This window comes from Carassius carassius, chromosome 30 (genome assembly GCF_963082965.1).
Source record: "Carassius carassius chromosome 30, fCarCar2.1, whole genome shotgun sequence".
Classification (NCBI taxonomy): Eukaryota; Metazoa; Chordata; class Actinopteri; order Cypriniformes; family Cyprinidae; genus Carassius; species Carassius carassius.
Window position 1 is genome coordinate 23,831,737 of NC_081784.1, and position 25,304 is coordinate 23,857,040.

General features: G+C 37.1%; 1 protein-coding gene across 5 annotated transcripts in view; it reads left to right on the forward strand.

The window, feature by feature from the left end:
* LOC132110937 (KH domain-containing RNA-binding protein QKI) overlaps window positions 1–25,304 on the forward strand; it is a 101,373-nt gene that overhangs the window by 15,716 nt on the left and 60,353 nt on the right. For all 5 annotated transcript variants that reach the window (XM_059518054.1, XM_059518051.1, XM_059518050.1 and 2 more), the window contains exon 2: window positions 24,174–24,316. In XM_059518054.1, coding sequence (XP_059374037.1) covers window positions 24,174–24,316 — 143 coding nt within the window. The remainder of the gene's footprint in view (window positions 1–24,173; window positions 24,317–25,304) is intronic.

The following is a 25,304-nucleotide window of genomic DNA, read 5'->3' on the forward strand; positions in this document are numbered from 1 at the left end:
AAACTGATCACAGAACATGTTTGTAAAGCTTTAAATGTTAACTGTTAAAAAGCAATGTTATCAGCTTTTACGACTAAACATTTGCAAACAACATTGTACTGGAGAATCTGCACAAATGAAAGTCTTAGGGGCCGTTCACATATCGCGCCTAAAAACGCGTGGAAAACGCTAGGCGCGCCACTTTCTCCTCCTTTCCAAAGCGCTCGTGCAGAAGCGACCCTGAGGCGTCTGCCTTTGCTAAGCAACCATGACGTGCTCTCTCCTTGAAGACGCGGAAATTTCAGCAAAGGATAAATGGATTTGCAGCTCAAAAAATCGCTTGCAGTAGCTCTGCTACTAAATTTATTTCAAAATGGAAATCCATATACAACTATGATCAGCTGTTCCTTTCATCTTGACTGAGCTTTTAACGTTGTTACGGGAAAGGATGAAGCTTATTGGTTAGTTCTTGTCACATGACCCGCGGTGCGCTTGCTGCATTCTGAAAAGTTGAAATGTTTTAACTCGATGCGGTGTTGGAAATAACGAACTTGAGCGCGCAAAAGACGCGATATGTGAACGTCCCCTTAAACAGTTCCGTAGTGCAGAGTTTACAGGTTACTCTTCTTTTTTGAAGGCTCAAAGTAAAGTACTCCCACATCCTGCTGAATGCTGCAGAGACGCTGTTCGGGAAGCACGTGACAAAACGAGGCCAGCTATTGGCTATTCGCTACTTCTCCTGTTGTACTGGCTGAGTAAAACCTCCGGTGGCTCATTACTGCCACACTTTGGTCACCGCAGATTTGAAATATGCACGAAATGAGCCGCTTACGGCAAATAAAAGTTATTTAGCAACGAATCGATGACTAAATTAGTTGACAACTATTTTAATAATCGATTTTAATCGATTAAATCGATTCGTTGTTTCAGCTCTAGTTAGTTGTGCAGTTGAGTTTTGAGGTGTTAGGGTTGAGTTAGATGTGTAGTTGAGTTTTGATGGGTTATTGCAGGGTTGAGTTAATTGTGTATTTGAGTTTTGATTCATTGTTGATGGGTTGAGTTAGTTGTATAGTGGAGTTTTGAGTATAGTTTGGGTTATTGAAGGGTTGAGTTTGTTGTGTAGTGGAGTTTTGATTCATTGTCAATGGGTTGAGTTGTGCAGTGGGGTTTTGGGGTTATCGAAGGGTTGAGTTGGTTGTGTAGTTGAGTTTTGATTCATTGTTGATGGGTTGAGTTAGTTGTGTAGTTCAGTTTTGAGGCATTGTTGATGGGTTGAGTTAATTGTGTAGTTTTAAGGGGTTATTGAAGGGTTGAGTTAGATGTGTAGTGGAGTTTTGAGGGGTTATTGAAGGGTTTTTAATGTTATCCATAGTTTTTTGTGGCTATAAGTATTGGTTCAGGCACCATTTAGGCACCGGTACTGTTTTAAAAGTATTGAAATGGCACTGTATCATAAAAAACCTAATTGATACCCAACCCTAGTTAATTAAGGGTTGTGTTAGTTGTGTAATGGGGTTTTGAGTGGATATTGATGGGTTGAGTTAGTTGTGTAGTGGGGTTTTGAGGGGTTATTGAAGGGTTGAGTTAGTTGTGTAGTTGAGTTTTGATTAATTGTTGATGGGTTGAGTTAGTTGTGTAGATGAGTTTTTTAGGCAATGTTGATGGGCCAAAATGGGGCTATGGTGATGCGGAGAGACACAGAGAAGGCAAACTGTTGAATAAAGTCGTTATTTTTGTTTTCTTCACATACAAAAAGTGTTTCATCAAATTCAGATTGAACCACTGATTGCAGATGGACTATAGGCTTGCCGCGGTAGACGGTGCTGACGGTGATACGTCACTTACCCACGTGACACCGACCACCACCGTCGTTTTGATTTTGTATGCTTTTATACAGTCGTGCCGCTGCATTCTGAATCATTTGTAGAGGTTTGATTGTGTTTGATGGAAGTCTAGCCAGAAGAGCACTGTAATAGTCAAGCCTAGAAATCACAAGGGCTTGGACAAGAAGTTGTGCAGCATGCTCCATTAGAAAGGGCCAGATCTTTCTGATGTTGTGCAATACAAACCTGTAATGGGGTGGTGTTGGCGCAGTGGATAAGACACACGTCCTTGGTGTGAGAGACCCGGGTTCGAATCCACTGTGAGACACCAATGTGTCCCTGAGCAAGACACTTAACCCCTAGTTGCTCCAGAGGTGTGCGCCCTCTGACATAGCAATTTTAAGTCGCTTTGGATAAAAGCGTCAGCTAAATAGATAAATGTACAAACCTGTAAGATCGAGCAGTTTTTGCAATGTGGACTTTGAAGGTCAGCTGGTCATCAAAGGTTACAGCAGGATTTCTGACTGAAGTTGATAGGGAAATTGTAGAAGGGCCTAGCTGGATGGAGAAATCATACTGTAGAGTTGGTGGGAAGACAAGAAGCTCAGTCTTTGCCAGGTTGAGCTGTAGGTGATATTCTTTCATCCATGCGAGATGTCTGACAGGCAGCCTGAGATCCGTGCAGCAACCGTTGGATTATCTGGTTGAAATTAAAGATTTTAGAAAATTAAAGAGCTGTGTGTCATTAGCATAGCAATGGTAGGAGAACCCATGACCCTGTATGAAAGTTCTATGTTTTGCATAGTGGCTCAGTGGTTCATGTAGGTTGTCTACAAACCGGAAGGTTGGTGGTTCAATCCCCGGCTCCACCTGACCAAGTGTCGAGGTGTCCTTGAGCAAGACACCTAACCCCAGCTGCTCCCGAAGAGCTGGATGGCGCCTAGAATGGCTGACACCGCAGTCGGTGTATGAATGAGTGTGTGAATGGGTGAATGTGTGGCAACTTGTAAAGCACTTTGGATGGCCATGTGGTCTGTTGAAAGCGCTATATAAATGCAGTCCATTTAACATATAGGTTTACGTGAGTTTGACATTGTATTTTATTGTTGCACTCAAGCAATTGACACCAAACAGCTGCTAATTCAAAGTGAAAGTAAAATGCGCACATTGCTTTTAAGCTATTTTAAAGCGAAGGAAAGCAAGGAAAAGAGGGAAAATTCAAATGAACTAAAAATTAACAATTGCTTTACACCAAATTGCCGTTATTTGAAAGTGAAAGTAAAATGCCCACGCAGCTGTTACAAGCTATTTAAAAGCGAAGGAAAGTGAGGAAAAGAGGGAATGCCCCCGTCCCCATGGTGATACCGGTATTACTGGTGTTGTCACACATCGATTAACCGGTGTGAAAATTTCCTCACTGTTGCAACCCTAATGGACTATTCTTATGATGTATTTCATATTTTTCTGGACCTTGACAGTTCAATTTACCTGGCAGTCAATGGGACAGTCACCAGCCTCCTAACTTTCATCCAAAATATCTTAAATTGTGTTCCGAAAAAAATAAACGAATCTTTTACAGGTTTGTAATGACATGGGGGTAAGTGATTAATGACAAAATGGGTGTATCCCTTTAACAAAGAGTTGTCTTATATTTATAGTTTTGTTTTGAGGCGTTATTTAAAGATTGACAAGCTCTGTAGTAGAGTTCTGTCGAAGGTTTGTGTTCAGTGGAGTTTTCAGTTATTATTTACAGTTGAGTTGTCTAGTAAAGCTTTGTGGCTTTGTTAAAGGTTTGAGTTAGTTGTGATAGTTGTGTGGTACATTTGCATTATGTATTTGGCAGATGCTTTTATCCAATTGCATTGAAGATGTGGATTTTATCGTGCATTTCCTGAGAATCAACTCATGACCTTAACATTGCTAGAGTTTTAAGTGTTACTGAAGTTTTGAAATGTGTAGTAGAATTTGAGATATTTTTAAAGCGCTGAGAACAGTTGAAGGGCTCAGTTTGTGTAGTAGAGTAGTGGGGTGTAGAAAGGCTGAGATTGTTATTTACAGAAGTTTTGATGTGTTGTTGAACAGCTGAATTAGTTGTGCAGAGGGATTTTGAGGGATAATTTAAAGGCTTGGTTAGTTGTAGAGCATGAATTTTGCTGCAAGTCATTAGGATTTGGTAGTTCTGAGAAAGAGCCTGGAGGCATATGACGTGTTTTTGTGACAGAGTTGCCCATATATTGGCCTCAGTATGGAGCCCAGCAGAATCTCCATCCTGCTGCATATTAGCTTTGTAGCACTCACTGCTAAGAACCATCATTTCCTCTGTGTCAGCACCTCCTGAGGCAGCACACACATACACACATAATACTCTATCCTTTATAAATGTGCCTAAAATGCACACACACACATACACAACGGAGTTGCCCCGAGGCCTTGGACTGCCTTTTCTGGGTGATGGGATAAACCCTTCCCCCCTACGTTTATTTAAATAGCACCAGTGGCATTCTGAAAAGAAAGGTGCTGCCTTGCACTTTTAAATAGGGCAGAAATCATTACATACAACAAAGTAAACAGATCTAGGTTTTTTTTTTCAACACACAAGGGCATTTACACAAGGGACAAAAGCACAGAAATATATGAACATGTAAATTTATTATGGAATATCCACTCACTGCGAAGTCCTGGAACAGAATGCTGGATTTTAGTAGGTTTGGTTCTTTCTGGTGTAGTTCAGTTTATCTTATTATACTGAATAATATATTAAACTCAATATTTAAAAATGGAAATCATATTAGTTTTATTTTATCACAATATATTAAGCACTGTAAAAAATGTACTGTAGAATGTACAGTATTTTACTGGCAAAAAAGTTGCCAATAAAATCCTGTAAAAATGATGTTAATTGCTGTAAAATGGATTACAGGAAATTACTGCAAAGCAAATTACAGTTAATTGCTGTATGTGAAATACAGTAGTTTGTAGTATTTTTACAGTAACATTGAATTTAACTTGTAGTTTATTTTACAGCAATATTTTGTAATTTCACTAAAGTACAGTATTTACCTGGCAAAAAAGTTGCCAATAAAGTCCTGTAAATATATTTTACAGCATTTATTTGTAATTTCATCATATTACAGTATTTAACTGGCAACAAAAGTTGCCAATAAAATCCTGTAAATACCCCTAAATACAATATGATGTTGTAATAATTTAACAATGAAACTGCTTTAAAGAATAATTTTTACAGTAAATTATAAAATACGTATATAAATGCATTATCATGAGCTCTATCTTAATACATTTACAAATGAATAAAAATGAATAAAGTCAATGATGCTGCAAATAAGTATTTATTAAAACTGGCAGAAAGACATTGCAAGGCTTTTACTGGTAAAATAAAAATGTCAGTCTTTCAACAGTTAAAATCTATCATAAAAATAACATAGCATCACAAATAACTACAAATACATGTTAAAAAAAAATAAGCCATACTCAGAGTAGAAAATGCTGGAATCAACATTAAATCACAAATTCTGTTGTTTGAGCTTATGTTCTATTAAATTAAGAATATTCCTGCAAAAGACAATTTAATAAATACATACTGAAAGTCCATCAACTTTCTGAGATGAGCACACACATGAGGGTTGTCCCTCTTCTCTGAGACTTTTCCACTTGTTTTGCCTCTATGTGTCCGTCTTGTATCCAGTGAGTGTTGTGATTCCAAGAAAACATCTGCACATAAAAACAAGCAAGAGCATCAGGATAAAGTTATGTATCAAATGAAACTAGCTCAATAAAATAAATGTCAAAATGCCACTTATACAATACAATCAGCATTTACCAGTATTTAAAAGGTTACTCCACCCCAAAATGAAAATCTTGCCATTAATCACTTACCTCCATGTTGTTCCAAACCCGTAAAAGCTTCGTTCGTCTTCAGAACACAATTTAAGATAGTCTGGATGCAACTGGGAGGATTGTGGCTGTCCCACTGACTGCCAAGTAAATACCACTGTCAAGGCCCAGAAAAGCATGAAAGACATCATCAGAATAGTCCATCAGTGGTTCAACCGTAACGTTATGAAGCAAAGACAATACTTTTTGTATGCAAAGAAAACAAAAATAAAGATTTATTCAACAATTCGCCTCCTCTATGCATTAGTGTAGCGCCATTTTGGCGAGTATCTGTTGAACTGCAGCTGCTGTTCTGTGTCAGCTGGGTCACATGGACACACTTTCTTTGTTTATTTACGCTTTGATTTGAACGAAAACAAAAATAACATCTTTGTTGAATAAAGTTGTTCTTTTTGTTTTCTTTGCATACAAAAAGTATTCTTGTAGCTTCGTAAAATTACAGTTGAGCCACTGATGGCAGATGGACTATTCTGACGATGCTTTTCATACTTTTCTGGGCTTAGACATTGTTAATTGTTTGGCTGTCAGTGGGACAGACGCAAGCCTCCCGGTTCTTATTCAAAATATCTTAAATTGTGTTCTGAAGACAAACAAAGCTTTTACGGGTTTGAAATGACATTAATCACTGTTAATCACGTTAACAGTGATTGACTAAATTGTCATTATGGAGTGGAGTAACCCTTTAAACTAAATAAGTAACCTTTTTCGCAAATGAAATTACTTAAGTAAAATTTGTTACCTTTTAAAAAATTCAAGTGTGCAAAAGATGCCTGCTCCCGGGACGCCAGACTGAAGTTGTAATAAGACTCCAAATCCAGCTACAAAGTTGAGGTATGAATTCACAACCATCTGACCCTCAAATAGTCAAAAACCACTGGGTGCACCTGAAATTAAGAAATATAAGCAATAATGTAACCTACAATGCAGTATTTCAATATAAAATGTAATCTAAATTACAAGTTTATCAAATTATTTAAAGAATTAATACATTACCTAATAAAATCAGCTTCAGAGTCTTGAAGCATCAAACATTTCTCCACATCAGCTGCGAATCTTTGCACCTACGGTACAAGACATAAAGAAAATAATATTGTGATTTCTTTAAAACATTTACATAAATGAGACCAAAATTAACACCAAAAATGGCATATATTTTAGAATAAACAAACTATTATAAATTATAATATTACATTGTAGAACTATACCACCAATCAAATTAAATAATTTACAGTGCAAAATTACAACTGTGTAATGAAATTAATGTTTTACATTAATTTTTGAAAATACAATTAATAAATGTTGGAAAAATGCAATGATACTTTTTAAACGTGAAACTAAACCGCCATTAGGTGGCAGCGAATAACTTAATGAGTGAATCAACTGAGTCATTCATTGAACCGATCCGTTCAAAAAGCAGAATCATTCAGCAAAAACAACGCTTAGTTTTGATTTGAGAATGAGCAAAATAGTTTTGATTGGACCGTTGTTTGGAACTATTTTCGTTGGTGAAATAGAACAACATTCAATATTGTGTCTAAAAAGTAAGTAACTTGTTAACTAATTGCTTATTGAACTATGTATTTGCAATCGTAATACTCGTGAAAACAGCTCACTTGTGATGCTACTTATATCATATGTCCGTGAGTTTATGTGTGCGGTTAAGCTTGTTTTGATATTGAATGAAACGTTAATATAATCATAATCAGTCTCGCGTTTCGATGATTCCTCAGTCTTTTTTTTTAATCAGGCTAACTTGCCCAGTCGGGCATATAAAGATGTCTTTCACTTATTATAGTAAGGCGCACGTCAATATGGGACAGTTGAACACATATGAACAAATGAACACATATAAACAAATGAAATTTCACATATTTTGCTGTTCGTCAGTTATTTCGACAGATAGTAGTTACTATGACAATCGTTCGCATTGGGCTTTATGATAAAAGTTAGGTAAACAGTACTTTAAATGCTCTCAATAAGAAAATGTAACTTCCAAAAATAGAAAATTTGGCCTAACTATGCTATGATAGCAATTCCCAGTACTGCACAGAAGTTACCAAGGCCACTTCTCTAAATGTCAGGATAGGAGTCTACATGATATCGCTTCTACATTATAAGTATAAACTCAAATAAATATAAAAAGGATATATTTCTCAGGTATTATTAAGTGAACTTACCAGGAATTATGAATAAAGCCTCTAATCTTCAATCGTTCTCACGCTGCTCCAGTCGGCTGGGTTTCAGATTTGAATGATGCGCGCGCAATCCCATAATGCCACACTACAGTAAGTTAGTGTAAAAAGCAGGAACTACAGTGACAACACCTGCTTCTTGTAAATGAATTACAGTTGACGTGGAAATATACCGTTAACAACTGTAAAACCTTATTTGACCCATAATGCATTGCGAATTACAGCTGCATCTTGTAAAATGTTTATACAGTAAAATTCTGTAAAATTTTGCTGTAGAAACTACAGCAATTTTTTACAGTGAGTGAACATGGAATACATTTTTTTTTTTTTTTTGGATTTGAGCAGATGTTTTCATGTGTCTGGATGCTAAAATCTGAATGAAAACCTATTTATTTTATGCATGATTGTTTGTCTATCTGTCTAAAATGTGTTTATAGTATAGTTTAAAATTAAGTATAATGTATATTATATAAAAATATTTTATAAAAAAATAATAATTAGTTATGTTTGTAATAAATAAAATATGTTTTGTATTCAAAACTGTTGTCTGATCTTACCCACAGGCATATCTCTGAATGTCAGATTTTTTGACATCACACTCATATTCTTTAAAAATTGCAGAGCTCAGAAGGTGCTGCGTAACAGAAATGACCCATTTGTATTTGCATGTAATGTAGCACATGTGTGTGTCTTTGCAATGAGTGTGTTCTCTGTACATGAAGAGCTGGTGTTTTTTCAGATGCTCTGATGCACTGGTGTCTGCTCCTTCCACAGCACACTGAGCTAATTGAAGTGGGTCTGTGCCAGAACCGGTGATGCACAGACTGTATGCCCCTCCTTCCTTTTCATGGTGGGGCTTTGCACCACTGAAGCATCCTCTGCTTGTACCATTGCATTCTGGGGGACTTTTTCCCTCCAGGCACAGGTGGCCGCTGTCGCTGTCCATTGATGCGGTGGTGCGGGAGGACACAAGGTGTTGCGTCAGTACATTGGGTGCATTTCCAGTCTCACACACACTTAACCACCAAAAAATGTGATTGTTTGGGGTGGAGAGGAAGCCCACAATCTTCCATCTGACATTCAGCATGCTGGTTAACCTTGACTGGAAACAATCTGTATTTGCCCAAATGTGCTGTTGCGTGGGACTGAGTTAGCAGTTCTCCAACTATTAACTTGCCGACTCACTCTTTATTTATGCCATCATGATAAGACTCTTGGAAAGATACTCTGAAGTTCTTTCTTATTGAAAATTCAGATGCCAGTGGTTGACCCAGACTCACTGGAAATACATAACTCTGGCTATAATTTTGGAAGACCTGAAAAATGCTGCTCTGGGTGCAATTTGCTGCACTTATTTGGTGACATGTCCACAAGAGGTGCTATAAGTAATGTTGCTTTTTTCCTTTGGAGAGGCAGGTTTAATAAACAGCCCAGTGTCATGAAAATATATATATATATATATATATATATATATATATATATATATTGTGATTGGTCGTATCATGTTTCATGACAGTGGAATGTCCAACAAATGGCATTAGGTAGCATGTTAAATTTCCTCAGAAACAGTTAAATGTGATTGTAGCAACATTTTATTATGTTGATTAATGCATATATCATGGCAATTCGGAAAAGAAATGTCCAGTGAGTGGTGCTAAAATGTTAATGCATAATTGCATTTGGAAATAACATACTGCCTGCTAGTGTTGTCACGGTACCAAAATTTCAGTATTCGGTACCGATACCAGTGAAAATCCACGGTTCTCGGTACCAATTTCGGTACCAAAGCAAATCACAAAAATATGCTAAAAAAAAAAAAAAAAAAATTTTTAGCACTAAAAATAAAACCAATGCCATTCTTTATACTTATTTACAATTGTGTTTAAAGTTTTTCTACAAGTTATATAATTATGAAAAACAGTAAACAAGTTTCACCCAAATTTAATTTGTCTTAATTTAAACACATTTTATTTCTGGTAAATAAAGGGGATTTTCTATTAAAATTAAAACATGTAAGAAATATTGTGATTTTATTTCTTTAAAAAATAAAGTTTTATAATTTTTTTCAACAGTAGTAGCAGTATCACATACATTTTACTAAATAATAGTAATATTTCTAGCACAATGCCTTTATGTAAAAATTAACTTTTAGGCCTAATGAATGCATATTTGTCATTTTAACTGAACTTAAAACTGGTGGTGATGCTTAAGATATTTTTGGTAATTGAGGGTTTCTGTAAAAAAAATAGTAATAGATCATATTAATTATTATTCATATAAATTATTATTAAAAGATAATACTACTACTAATTCTACTATCATACTAATGTATATCCAATGCACTATGAATTGATGAGCTGCTGGGTTCATGAATATTAATCACGTTGTCTGCGTTCGGTCAAACTGATTTGCGTCAATCAAAACAGGGACGGTAAGAGATCAGCGCCAGCCAATGAAATTGCCATTTGCGCATTAGCTCCGCCCACTAATGGAGAAACCGGTATGTCTTCTGCTTGTTTAAAAATGAATATGAATAATTCTAAATTAACTCATTACAGGAAAAGACAATAAAGAATAGTTAACATATGGCGTGTAGATTCAGCGTGGTAAGACTCTCGCTTTCTCTCTCTTTTGCATGTGTGAGAAACTGAAAAGATCGCTTGATGGAGAGAGAACTCTGAAGCTCAGATGCTGAAATTAATGCAAGCGTCATGCGCTTCGGTCTATGTAGTAAACAAACCCGCACGTCTGTCATTCATTAATTCACACAGAGACGCGCAGAACACGGATTCATATTTCAAAAAACTTTTGCGGCTTAACATTTACAGATACTGGTCCATATGGAGATTTGATTTGATTAATTTATGCTAACTTTGACAAATTCTATGACTGTCCATATTAAAACGTAAGTTTCATTTTCATGACTGGATTTTGAGATTCCGTCCTCATTTTCTGCTTCGCGGAAATCATAGCCCTGAAACCCTTTCTTTTACTGTCTATGGCTGAACCGGGTTTGAACGGGACCTCGGTACTACCGGTACTTAAAGAAACCTGGTACCATCACTAGAGCCCGACCGATATATCGGCCGGCCGATATTATCGGCCGATATAAGCTAATTGCATTTAAATCGGCATCGGCATTTATAACGGCCGATGAAACATGAGAAACAGAGTCTCATGCTTCACTCATGTTATGAGTGTTGCATAGTGTGCCCACCAGAGGGAGCTCTGCAGCTCCAGAGTTAACAACAGCGCCAGAAGTCCACTACAGAAGAAAGCGATCAACTGTTTTGACGGTGAGTCTGTCGTTCGTCATGTGAAATGATTGTAGATTTAGTTCATACCCTGTATATAAAAACTGTGTGGTAGTTCTAGCTAACGGTCCTATCATTATTACTTCTAAATATTCTGTAACATCACTTACAGCCGCTAATGCATTGCTATATTAGATTAGCCACAAAGCTAATACCATGTTTATCAGTGGAAAAGCGAATGTTAATAGGAGGTCAAACTATAACGTTAGCTTTAACTTATTCTTATTCTATTGCGGTGTGTTTCCCACATAATGACCGCGTAATTGGGCCTTTCACACAGGACGCGGTATGCACGGCGCTTGCCGCTGGGCTCAGCGTTGCCCTTCAGATACAACGCGATTTGCGCTGCGCTATGGCGTAGGCGGAGTTTTAAAAACGTTTAGCGGGAGCTCTTTCATAGTCTGTTGTTCCTCCTTTCAGTCAGAAGCAAACACGTATCTGTCCCGTTGTAAGAAGCGAGCGATAGCGCTAGTCCTGCTGATGAGAATTAAGAGAGAAGCAAGGAAGAAGAGGCTACCCTCAGGTCCAGAGAACAATTTGGTGAATTCAGGCTGGTTACGTTACTCTAACGCTAATAGCTTCCTTTTTAGCAGGCCCCTTAAATGCTTGCTATTAACTTGTTTGAAGGTGGTTCTTCTCAAAATTGACAGCGGTGTGTTCATGACACTAACGTTAACCATTCAACTTCGAATTGATTCCGTAATCTTCCGGTAATAGTAGGCAAGACGATGTTTTGATTCAGACTGCACAAAGAGAAGAGGAGAAGATATACGGGTCTGTTGTGAATGTGTCTGTGAGAGCAAATTTAGTGTAGTTACAGTAACTACAGTAGGTGCGTCAGAAATGATTAAACCAGAGGGGACATGTAAATAAATGTGAGCTGAACAAGCGCTTTTTTTTTTTTTTACATATTGTTTCAAAGCAGCTTTACAGACATAACAGGAAAATGTTGAAATAATATTATTAAATATAAGTAGGTAATACCTATTGCTTGACAAATAAAAAAATATATATATATTTCTCATTTTTGCCTATGTAGGAGATCCCAGTTTATTATTATTATAATTCTAATGATGACATGAGTAATGATACATGGTGATATTATTAATACACATGCTTATTCTTTCTCCGTCTCTCTTTCTGCCTACAGATGGCTGAAAAAGGTGAATGCTGTAGCAGCAAAGTGTGGGACTACTTCTGCAAATACTTTAACTTTAGTATTATAATTTATTTACAGTAAACACACAGACTGTTAAAACCAGCTTCAACTGGAAGAAAGTAAAAGTGTTAAATGTTTAAAACCAGACTGTTTTTTGATCATTAAAAAATATATACTTTTGATGTGCAATTGTTTAGTCATTGATACTGTAATCTAAGGCTTTTTTTTTAACATAGTCCATTCTGGAAAATGGTTTATACAGCCCACATACATAGAACAGGCAGATATTTTGCTATTGAATGTTGTGTAAATGCAGTTTATAGGAAATGGGTCTAATATCCAGATAATTTTTAAAATCAAAATATCGGCTTATAAATCGGCTCTTTTCGAGTTAATATCGGCATCGGCCCCCAAAAATCCATATCGGTCGGGCTCTAACCGTCACATTTAAATTTTTTTAGTACCGACTTGGTACTGAAGTACCGGGTCTTTTGGCAACACTACTGCCTGCACTTAACCCTACTTTAGATCTAATTCAATAGTACCAGGTGAGCTAACAAGCAAGTTTACTATGGAAAGTTCATATATAATGAGATGATTATGTGTTGCAAGCATCAACGTAATCAGAATTTGTGTGAAAAGGAATACAAGTTGTTGGTGTTTTACTGAAACTAGTGTATAGGTTAGTTTTGGGAGTTTTTCAGCCAATCAGGACTTCTGATTGGCTGTAGTCGCAGGTACCAAGAAACCAGCATGCAAGTTGGTTGTATTCAACCTCTTTCAGTCGCTAGCATGTCTCTCATGTCTTATCTTAGCCATCCAGCTCAGCTGTCTCATTCTCTGGAGGAATCCGGAAGATTCTGTTCAAATTGTCTTGCTGTTTGCATCTCATCCACACCAGCGAGCATGTGCTCTCTTTTCACCGAGCACTAGTGTGTATATGTGTGTGTGTGTGAGTGCGGAAGCAGCAGGTTTTTTGGAGGGCTGGGCAGTATAATCATTCCGAAGAGAGCGCAGGCCCAGATGGCATCTCAGTTTGAGAGCACACCCCCTTTTTCCCTCCTCGCTGCTACCTTCGCTCGCGATGCAGTCGCCTCTGACAGAGACGCGTAATTATAATCACAGAAGGATGTCATCTACACTGGCTCTCTCTGTCTTTCAGGATGTTCTCATTGCTCTGTCTTTTCATTGTATTCTTTCTTTTTGCTCTGGAATGCATGTCAGTAAAATCCTGCTTTGCCCATGTCTGTTGCTGGTTCAGATGTAGCTTTTATTCTCTGTAATATAACTATCTTTCTGTGCTGTCATGCTGCTCACTTCTTTGTTGTTACTTGATAGCCACAGCAACCTCTAAGACCATCTTCAACAATAGCCAATTACTCTTACTGCTGAGTGTGTGTCTTTGCCACAATAGAGTATCACTTGTTTCTCTTTGTATTTGTGTGTCAATCGTTGCTCCAGAGACTTAATGGAGCTCTCATTTAGGCTTCATTTTAAGGTAAAGTACAGGATTTCATTTCTATGTCACTAGCATCACGAAATTGAAGAATAAGGACTGTTTTTCCAACAGGTTTCCTCAAGGAAGATCTGACATTAGCCAGACAAAATAGAAAGCTCTTCCTTAAAACTGCACAAATGAGACTATGGTGGAGAGAGTTTAGTTTATTTATTTTTTAAATATGATTATTTTGAATATATTTTAATATTAAGTTTAACATTTTATTTAATTTACTTTATGCAAATAAAAGTACAGAGCTATAACATAAATGTAAATATCACAACATAATTTGATTAGAAATTTTGAGAATAGTGTAATTTCTGTAACAAATCAGAGTACAGTGTGACATAGTGTTTTATAATAATTTAAATACATTTCGATATGTATTTTTTATTTATTGAAATATTTTCAATACCTTTTTGTTTTATTTAACAACAACAGCACTGATTATCTGTTTGTCTGACTAATTGTAAACAGAGATAGTGTTCAGGTAACATTTCAGAACATACATATTTACATGTAACAATATGTTTGCCTATGCATAAATTAAACACTTCACTTTTATGCAAAAGTCATTTGCTCTCAATTTAGCTTGCCTTTGAGCTTATATTTGTGCAGATATGTCCCTTTTCTAATGTCTCTTCTGTTTCTCTCATGCGTCATGCGTCTCTCCATGCAGCGAGAGTCTGTGATGTCGTACTGTATCCATCTGTTCAGATGAAGGCCTTGCCACAGGCACTGCCACCTATAGCGCTTCGTGATGTCACTATGCGGCTATCATTTGAGCTCAAACTGTCATCTAGTTGGACCCTGTAATTTACCAGATGTTTGATTAATATTGAGAAAGCCCGGGTGTCAGCGATCTGTCAGCTGTGATGTTGACGAGGCCAGCAGAGGTGCGCGGCTGCAGCTGCTGGTGTTTGTGGTGTTAAATTCTGTGATTGAGCGGAGCTGTGATTACGATTGGAGATAGCTGCCGAGATAGACTTGAGTGGTTGTTGAGGGTCATTCGGCGATTGTGATTGTGGGAGATCTGGTAGGCAGATTGTGTTGTACTGACAGAGAGAATGGATCGTGTGCATTGACTGGGCATCACAGGAATAGATCAAAGTGTCCTTTTCTTTCTAGAGTCTTAAATAGGGAACAATTTTGCAGGGCTTTTGAAAAGATTCACATGACTTGACATCATCATATGTTTTAAGTTAGTTTTGAATGCTGCAGAGTCCCCTCAACTGTATAAACATTAAGGTTAGATGTTTATTTATAAGCACTTTGATTAGCCTGATTCATGATCATTTTGATTTGATTCCATTCTTATTATTTTTACAGTAAAGTACAGCGTTGTTGTGAAATATTGTTATTTTTATTTTTATTTTATTTTTTATTATTATTATTATTATCTATTCATTCATTCCGTTAATATATGAAAATCAGAAATCAAAGACTGTTCTCAGGTAAAAGTACAAGTACTTCTAGAAATAAATACTCAAAAAAGTAATAGACTTAATAGTTACTTGAGTAAGAGTAAAAAAAAAGTAGACTGTGATATATATAAAAGATATGTAAAAAAGTCCTTTTTTTTAGTTCCCACCTCTAAATCAATGTTTCCAAAAATATTTACTCAAGTAAATGTAACAGAGTAAATCTACTTCATTACTACCTACCTCTGGTGAAAATATGATGGATTCACGAAGTTCAGTCAATGAAAGGTTTGATCTCAAAAGAATAATTTATTATTTAATTAGTCTACACTGTGTCACGTGTATGTTCCCGTTTAAGTTCATGTTTGCCCTTATTTTTTTAGTTCCTGTTCTCGTTGTTAGTTAATCACCTTCATTCTGTTCACCTGTGTTGATTAATCATTTCGTTTGCTCCTTTGTTTCCATGTGTTTTTAAGCCTTCAGTTTCTGTATGTTCTTCTTCCTGTCTAACGTTGTTTAAGTGGTTGTGTTCTTCTTATTAAGTGGGTTGATTAAAAGACTCTGTTGGTTTATTGGTTTAATACCTGCTTCCTTCATGCTTTATGCCCTGGCAACCCCTGAAAGAAGACAGGACCTTAAAAAAGATGAACTCGGCTGAGATTTTTCTCCTAGTTTTCCAGCAGGAAGGGATGGCCTTTTGAGCAGTATGTGGAGCAACTCCATGATTAATGCGCGCTTCCGGGTGGGACTAAAAGATAATAGTTTGTTCCAATTCCTGACTCCTGATGATTGGCGCAGACCTGTAACAGAATATTTTGTGCTAGAGATAAATGGTTCCAAGTTCCTTGTAGATGTGGAGGATTCTCATCCTCCTCCCATCCGGAAGTATGTGGACGCTCCAGCTCACCACAAGCCAGCTCCCTCCACATACTGCTCCAATGAGCCTGCTCCCTACTTTCCTCCCGCATTTCCCAGAGACCTCCAAAGCTCCTCCCTAGTCCTCAGCCCAGGATCGCTGGATGTTGACTCAGGCCACCGCAGACTCAGCACCTCTTGGACAATGCGCTACCTCCAGAGTTCTCGGTTCCTAACGTCACCTCAGAATCTGCTCCAGAAAGCTTTTGTTCGACTCCTTCCTCTACGTTGGTCCCGTCCACTCCTCCCTTTGTCTCCTAATTCCCCCGAGATAGCCAGCCCTGAGCCTCCAGAGCGCCCTCCAGTTTCCGCTCCTTGAAAGCACCCTCCAGAGTGCCCTCAAGTGCTCGCTCCTCCAAAGCACCTCCCAGAATTCCTAATCTTCCCCAATAAATTTTTTTTGGGTAGGGCCATATGCCCATTTCCGAAGGTCAAGAAGGATCCGCCATGGCCTCTTGAGTCCCCTGCTCCGCCATGGCTCCTGGAGCTCCCTGATCCACCCCACCACCACCACCACCGACCCCGGTTTAACTGTTACGGCGAGGGACATGCCTTCCGGGAGTGCCAAGTGTATGTTGCCCTTTAAGTTCCTGTTTGCCCTTATTTGTTTAGTTCCTGTTCTCATTGTTAGTTAATCACCCTTATTCTGTTGTGTGTTGATTAATCATCTCGTTTGCTCCTTTGTTTCCATGTGTTTATAAGCCTTCAGTTTCTGTCTGTTCTTCTTCCTGTCTAACGTCGTTTAAGTGGTTGTCTTCTTATTCTCCTAAGTGGGTTGATTAAACGACACTGTTTTTTAATACCTGCCTCCTTCGTGCTTCCCGCATTGGCAACCCATGACACCCTGGTTTTTGATTAACTAAAAATAAACTAAATTGGTCATGTTGTATGTTATTGCATGCAGCCTACAAGGATAGCTTAGTAGAGAGAAATGTATTTATTTAATCTTATTCATCTTTTTACCATGTGGTCCAGCTAGGTTTGCAGGTAAATAGCATGGCTAAGACCAGAATCAAACCAGCACTAACTAGCATAAACTAACCTAAAGCAGCTTGCAAATCTATGCTGGTTTGAGCAGGTCTCTTCAGCTGTTTTCTGTAATTATGTTCCATGCATACTCTACATCTGTGTTGGAGGCAGGTGGAAGGGAATCTGTCACACCATGGGCCATTTGTGTAGATCTGTGCATGGAATGTGTGCCAGAATGTGTATCAGTATGTGTGCAGGTGGCTGTTGTGTGCTTAGTAGTGTGGTAAGTCCACCCCTGGAGGCCAGCGCAGGAAAATGATTGATTTCTGAGGGCAAGAAAGCTGACAAATCACTAAAAAAAACACTGTAATAACGCTGTCCATAAATCACCACTGACAGTTTAATCATCCTCTGGTCTGGGGCCTGATCTGACCACCGGACAGCCCTCCCTAATCAGCCAACGAAGAAAACAACCCTGAGCGCATCATGCATTCTCCTCTGCTTATGCCTTCAGATGCTCTGAATCCATAAATGTCTCCTCATGGTCCAAGCATGATCGGACGGTATAATTAAATCATTCAGCTTGCTCTTGAGGGCATCGCCTGGGCTTTGAGCTTGTTTGGTAAATGAGTTTGACTGGACTGTAACAAAATATTTTCCTATGTGCATTTCCGTGGTTTTTACAGCTGTTAGCGGTATGACAGCTGACGGCTCAGAGTAACTCAGCCTTTGAAAGCTGGAGGAAAATGGAGCTTAATTCACAGTTGTTAGAGCCAGCGGAGGATGTGTTTTTTTTTCTGCTCCAGAGAGGAAGAGGCTAATTCTCGTCATTTCTGCTGTGATGTACAGTCTGAGTGGCAGGGACTTAACGGCCTCGGGGTATATTTGTGATGCTAATATGGGAAACTGGATGGGCTGGCTGGTGTTTATCATTATCATTACAGGATACTTGTTGCCAAGGCCAATTTGTCATTGAAATCACAATCAGAGCCTTGCCTACACATACAGTATAGTGTGTATGCATGTGTGCTTTATTTAATTTGCGATACTCTCTATTGTTACAAATAATGCATTACAACAGCACTGGGCGGGATGACTGTATATATACAATGCAACAATAGAAATGAGTCAAATGATTTCTGCAAAAAGTCTGACAGCGAACAGAAAACTAGTCTTCTCACTTCCAGTGTAGACAGCATTGCTGATTACAATGAGAGCGATTTATGTAGTTCAGTGCTCAGTGCTTTGATGCAGAATTTAAACTATTTTCGGTCATAGGTGCAACTTTATCAGTGATTATATAAAATACCTTCGAAAGCTTATCAGTCAGATTTATGAAGTATAACTGTTTTTAAGGCTTGTTTTTTAGTTATATAATCTGAAGCAGATGTTTTTGCACTGACACAGATTTATTTATTTTTTTATTTGTTATGAGTAATCTTTTGATTTGCGTCAATCAGTTTGCAAATTAAAAAAGGCAATCGTCAAATAAAATTAAGTACCTTTTATTTGTAAAGTATTTAATTAATTGTATAAACAGCCTTTTATTTGACACAAAAGCACCTGAGATACTTGTAAAGTGCGTTATTATTATCTTTACTTTGTATCTGATTAATTTACTGATTAATTGGTTGCACTTTATTTTACAGTACGTGTACTTACATGTACTTATAGTGTATTTACAGTGTATTTATCTAACAGTGTATTTAGGTAACTACATGGGGTAGGGTTAGGTTTAGGGGTAGGTTCAGGGTCAGTACCTAGTTATTACATAGTTATTGTAATTACTATAATAAGTACATAGTATGTACATGAGGAACAGGACTGTAAAATAAAGTGCTACCGATTAATTTTACTCACTTAAAATTTTAACACTTAACTGTTAATGAATAAAACACAAGAACGAATGAGTAACAAAATATTAACATTCTAGTATCTACTATTAATAAAAAACTGTTCCTAGCAAGAGCAAAGCGTCGACTTCAGTTACCCGGATGAGCCTGTGCTATTAGTTTTTACCAGTTGTTATCAGGGAATAACATACCTCGTAATGTTGCGACTGATTAATCAGAATCAAGTATTCCACAGAGCCGTGTAATAAAGCTTTCATAATCGCACAATATGCTGAAGACAGGCTAGGATACAGTATATATGGTTATGTGGATTAGGAAGTACTCCTGATTGGGCTGGTGTCACGACATTTAATGAAACAATTAGCGATTAGTTTTGTATGGCTTTGTGTAGTAGTTCATTATGAAGGATTTTGTAATATTGAGTAATTAGAGGGTTACCATGATCTTTACTTTAGAATACTGTTCCAAACTGCTTTAGAAGGATGTAGTAATACTTGAATCTTAGTTACTAGCTTGGTAATCAGTTTATTGTACGTTCAGAATAGTTACTAGAATGTTAATGTTGCATTATTCAGTTGTTCCTTTGTAATTATTCATGACAGAAAAGTATTCAGAAGTGTTATATCTTTTATTGTGTGGATTCATCTCTAAGGCTTGTATTATTTTGACTCATTTGTCAGAAGCGTTGGATAAATAGCTAGCTATTTATATACATTAATTACCTTCCCTCTTAAATAAATAGAAAGAAATTGGTCTAGACCCTACACTCATTCTCCAATAATTACATCCGTTTTCACGGATCCATGGGCCGCCGCTGTGCATACTTCAACATCAGCTCTAGAGTTCAGATGCTGTAGCCATCACTCTTGTGTATCCAACCTTAGAGGAAACTCTTTTCAGTGCCACTATCTTTCTTGGCCGTGGCCTTCGATGTCAATGGGAAAAAGCTTAAATCACTTTTGATAACAACAATGCCATGAAGCCCTGAGCCTGTACCTCACTTATAGCCATCAGCAGGGCTCTTTCAAGCAGCGATTTATTGATATGAGCACAGACCACCATTAAATAGACATTTAGCTGAAATGTCTGTCCAAGGCAACCTCGGTCAACAGGTTATTATAATGGAAAGCTGTATGAATATTTTGTAGATTACATAGACGACATTAAATCAAAGTTGTTTTTTGAAGCTTTCAGTCCACGTGTATTAGCTTTGAGGTCATGTAATATATTCTAAGCCTTCTGTATCATTTGATATTCAAATTTCTAAGGCCACTAAATGATCAACATGATCTAAACTTTCCAGAAAAACTTGTCGTACTATATTTTGTAGCAAGTAAAAGGGGTTTTTGTATAATTGTAAAAATGTTCACCTTCAGGTCGCGTTTTCATGCTTTTGCACTTTACGTAATTTTATAAATTAAATATAATAATAAATGTTATATTGTTAGTAGGATTTCAAAGATGAACATGTCCTGGACTGAACTCAGGTTTACTTGATTATGCATCACTTCATAGAAAAATCGTGTTAAAATGTGAGTATCAAATGCTATGCATTTATGTTCATTTTTCATTCATCATTGTATTGTATTGCATTTTATGTTTTGCCCCACAATAAAAACTACAAAAGTTTGATAATAAAACGAAACATTTAAATATCATCTTACTAGGACATATAGACTGATTACTGATATTAATAGTATATGCATTTAAAGTAGTCTGCTATGCTGTTATGAAAATCTAATTGATTTATATTACAAGCTGTAAGAATGAAACTTTTTGGACATATCAATATCAGCAGCTGCTCCACATTTCACAGTTTGGGCGTCTGAATAAAATCAAGGTGCTTTTTCCTCATCGAGTGTGAGCTCTATATTCTCCTTTATCTTCCTATATGAGCCATAAAAGGCCACATTTTATTTTTAGATTTTCTTTCTGATTTCTAATCTGAAGGTTCAATAAACTACAGTATTCCATAGTTCAGACTATTATTTCATGTGTCAGGTATTAAAGAGTTAGAAGTTGGCGAAATTAATGTAAAAAAAAAAAAAAAAAAAAAAAAAAAAAAACCTACGGTGACAGATGACATTACAGGGTCTTGAAACTGCATGTTTATGTTTTATGCAATAATGAGGACCCAAACGCACATCTGCTGTATCACGTGAGCTTTTTTCTAATTGTTCAAATTAGGTGTAATTACAGTTTCAAGACAAATTCCCCATGACCTCACAAGAAGTGTCAAATTTACAACACATTGCATTTGAGAAAGGTAACAACTGTGTGTTCTGTGTGTCCTTTTTGTTGTGTTTATGCAAGTTTGGCGATCTCCGTTGTAATTACATCTCTCCCTCAAACCGACCTCTTCAATTTGCCTCTGAGAACTGCACCAGGGGATTTTTCATCCAGTAATAGAATTACACAACATTGGCAGCAGCTTGGGACTGGGATATTTAATGTCTTATATGAAATATTAACAGACTTAGTTGTTTTAATTGTCTTTCCCACCATATTAGAGCCCTCACTTCCTCTCTAGCTCACTGCATCTCTCTCTCTCCTGTTCCTCATCCTTGTTTTTTCCTTAGAAATCATGGAGGAAGGTTTCAGTACAGGACAGTTTTTACTCACTATATTAAGGGACGGATCACATGTAATAACAGTGCTTACTGTACCTGTTCTCCATCTTCCCTCGTTCTCCTGCAGTAAACCTCAACAGGACGATATTTCAGTGTGTATGGAACATCAGGAGTTCAGTGTGTATTGTTTCATCTTAAAATAGTTTCTGTTATCGCAGTTTAAGTTGCATAGATGACTGTAAGGAAACCATTTGTACAGCAGGTCGAAGTCTGTGGTCTGTCCCCAGAACCTTCTTTATGATTAATCAACAATAGAAGAAAGAGCCATTTACTTTTTTTGACTTTAGAAATACTCTTCTGCTTCTGTGGCTCTATGGCACATTGTAAAAAGAGCAAAGGTGGTTGCTGCCAAGAGGCAGTTCTCACCAGGGCCTCCAGGCAAAATGGATATATATGTCTCCTGAGGTTTTTCAGAAGGTAGTCATATCCTCTCAGAAAGATCTTTTGTGGTTTTACAGCTGTTCAAAGACAAAGAGGCTCTCTTAGCCCACGTCTTGTCACTTTCGTTTTCTCTGTTCTTGCAGAGGTGTTCTTTGCTTGTCTTGTTCAAATGCACTAACTGTCCAGCATCCAACATCCAACCGATGTCAGCCTGCAGTCTGGAGTCTCTTTATACTACGGTTCTTATGTGGGGGGTCCAAAGCTAAAATTTGATTTAAAGCTATGTGATTTAGTCAAATATTATTTTGACATAGTATGTTTTGAATTGTAATAAAACCATTTCATCTTTTATATTGCTACTGCTTAAATATGATGGTTAAAGCAGAAGCTCTCATGTTCAACATGGTGAGGTTAAAATGACAAAATAGCATGTCACTTACATTAAGTCGTGTTCTGCTTATGCTCTGCTGCTCATAGAAACAGTTACTCTATAAAAGTGTTCGTACTTGAGTTCTCTTTAAAAGAGCCAAAGAACCAACACATGTCCTTCACACTTTTGGTTTGGTCAAGTTAATTTGATATAATATTATTTTAATGGTACCCAATAAAACATACAAGCTAGCAAACAAACAAGCAACCTTTTTTTAAAGATAAAAGTATATTTATTTAGCAAGGACATTTATTGATTAAATTGATCAAAAGTGACACTAAATACTTTAACATTGTAATTAAAAGAATGAATGAATGCTGTTCTTTTACATTTTCTAAACTGCATCAAGTAGCCCTGAAGAAAACATTCTCAAAGAAATTCTCGAGCTGCAAATCATCATATTAGAATGATTTGTGAAGGATCATGTGACACTGAAGACTGGAGAAATGATGCTGACAATTCAGCTTTACATCACAGGAATAAATACAATTTTAAACTGTATTAAAATAAATAAATATATAATATTTATTACATTATATATTATAATAATATTGCAGCTTTTACTGCATTTTTGATCAAATTCTTACATTTCGTTAGAATGGAAATTTATGAGAATTTCATGAGTTTCAGTATTGGTTTTGTGTAATACTGTAACTTGTAGCTGCCAAAAACATTTGGAATGTGAAAACCTGAATTGCTTTGCCTTCACAATGCACTCTGTAAAAAAAAAAAAAAAAAAAACACCTTCTCTGAACCTGCTTTAAAAAACTCAGATTCATGAGGCCCACATTGAGTGTATTTAATGATTAATAATCATGCAATTATTTCAATTATAGCCTGTCCTCCAACAACGACCATATAGGTCGTTTGTGCAAGCATTTATTACGACCTATATTTACGTTTTAAAGTTAAGTGCCCTCTAGCGGGCGTAAAAGTATTGTGTTGCGTCTGTCGTCATGAATTGACATGTAAAGTCATTACCAATCAAAACGCACTTTTATTTAAATGCAATGTGTGGGCGTTTTACACCGATCTCACAGTATTTCCTACATATTTTACTAGGTGGCTTATTCGTTCGAATGACCACACCTAACCCCACCCCTAAACCTACCCCTCACAGAAATCATGCTAAATTATGATTTATTGAGCATATACATTTTCGTGCACATCCGTTCCCTGGGATCGAACCCATGATAGCATGTTTACATATCAAGGTATAACGCAATAATCTACTAACTGAGCTACACGAAGCGCAAACCAGAGTGCTAATAAAAGAGTACAAAACATTAATATGAAAACGACCTTTTGCCGATAGGGGCGCAATTGTAGTATACGCTCTCATGGGTCGTATTTCAGGGATTTGGACAAACGACCTATACAAGCGTATTGGTTGGAGGACAGGTTGTTCAATTATGTAATTGCGCAACCCTAAACTGTTTGATTACCATATTGTCAGACAACAAAACTGTTAATCTAGGATCATGCTCTACGGTGTAACATACTGAATGGTTCATTAGGTTTAAGAGCAGTGTTTAAGGAGCATTTGCGCTCTTCTACTGCTATATTAAAGTGCAAATAATCCATTGGTGAGGAAATGTAGCATATAGCCTGACACTATAGTTATAATCCTGTTCTTGCCTAGTTTGTATCCTGACTGATGTAGTAACTCATGATACATATGTTTCTCTTTATTTCAGAGATCAGCAGGGTACGAAAGGACATGTACAATGACACTTTAAACGGCAGCACGGAGAAGAGAAGCTCCGAGCTCCCGGACGCCGTTGGCCCCATCGTTCAGCTCCAAGAGAAACTCTATGTGCCTGTTAAAGAATATCCTGACGTGAGTCTCAAGCCTAAAACCCATTCACACTGCACATTCACTTTGAGTTCCATCACTATGTTTTAAATAATTAAACCCATTTTTGCGAGTGCACGTGGGTTTGTTTGTTTCATTAAATTAAAAATTCAATTACAAATTATTAAAAATTCGTTCAGAACCTTACTATCACACGATCTAGTCTCAGGGCAAGGTCAGTTAAAAATGATTTGAGGTAAATATCTGCATACACACAAGCTCTTTACTGAAGCTCAACGAGTGAATGGAATAGTAAATAACAGTGTGCAACTGCTCAGTATGGACTTATTTAATTAGAGAGACATACAAGTCAATGTAATCTAGTTTTCCTTGCATTAGGACATGGGCCCACGTCCAGTATATTGATTTCATTTAGACGTACTGAAGAAGTGAGGTTGCACTAAGTGTTTGAGTCCATTTTATGAGTCCATTTAATTTATTGTGTTATTAAGCTGATGGTTTGTGGTTGGCTGTGCCTACGCGTCTGAGAAGTATAAATTCACTGTATGTATGAGCAGTTTTTTTTTTCTTGAACTGTCATCACTAAGATTACATTTTTCTTTTCATTATAGCTTTCATTATATCCCCCTTTTGTGAAAAAGAAGTGTGATTAATTGCACTGATTGTGCACTTCAAATCTTAAAATAATATTTTTAGAACTATAGAACTTTTAGAACTTGCAGATAATATAAAATTAAACCATTTTATTTTTAAGTGAACTATTCCATTAGATACAGCTGTTCCTGCATACTGTATATTTTTCTGAAAGTGGCATCCTACCCCGTCGCTCTCTTTGAGTCTTTGTACATCTCTAGTAACAGGGGTGACATTGAATTCTCCCTTGCTTTTCCAGTTTGTGTTGAGTCAGAGCCGCTCAACCGCATCACCAACAACCCAGTCGGTGGTTAACAAATCATTCAAGCAGTTGCCGTCAGATCTTGCTTGCCTAAGGCGTCCGACTCTGGGGAAACAG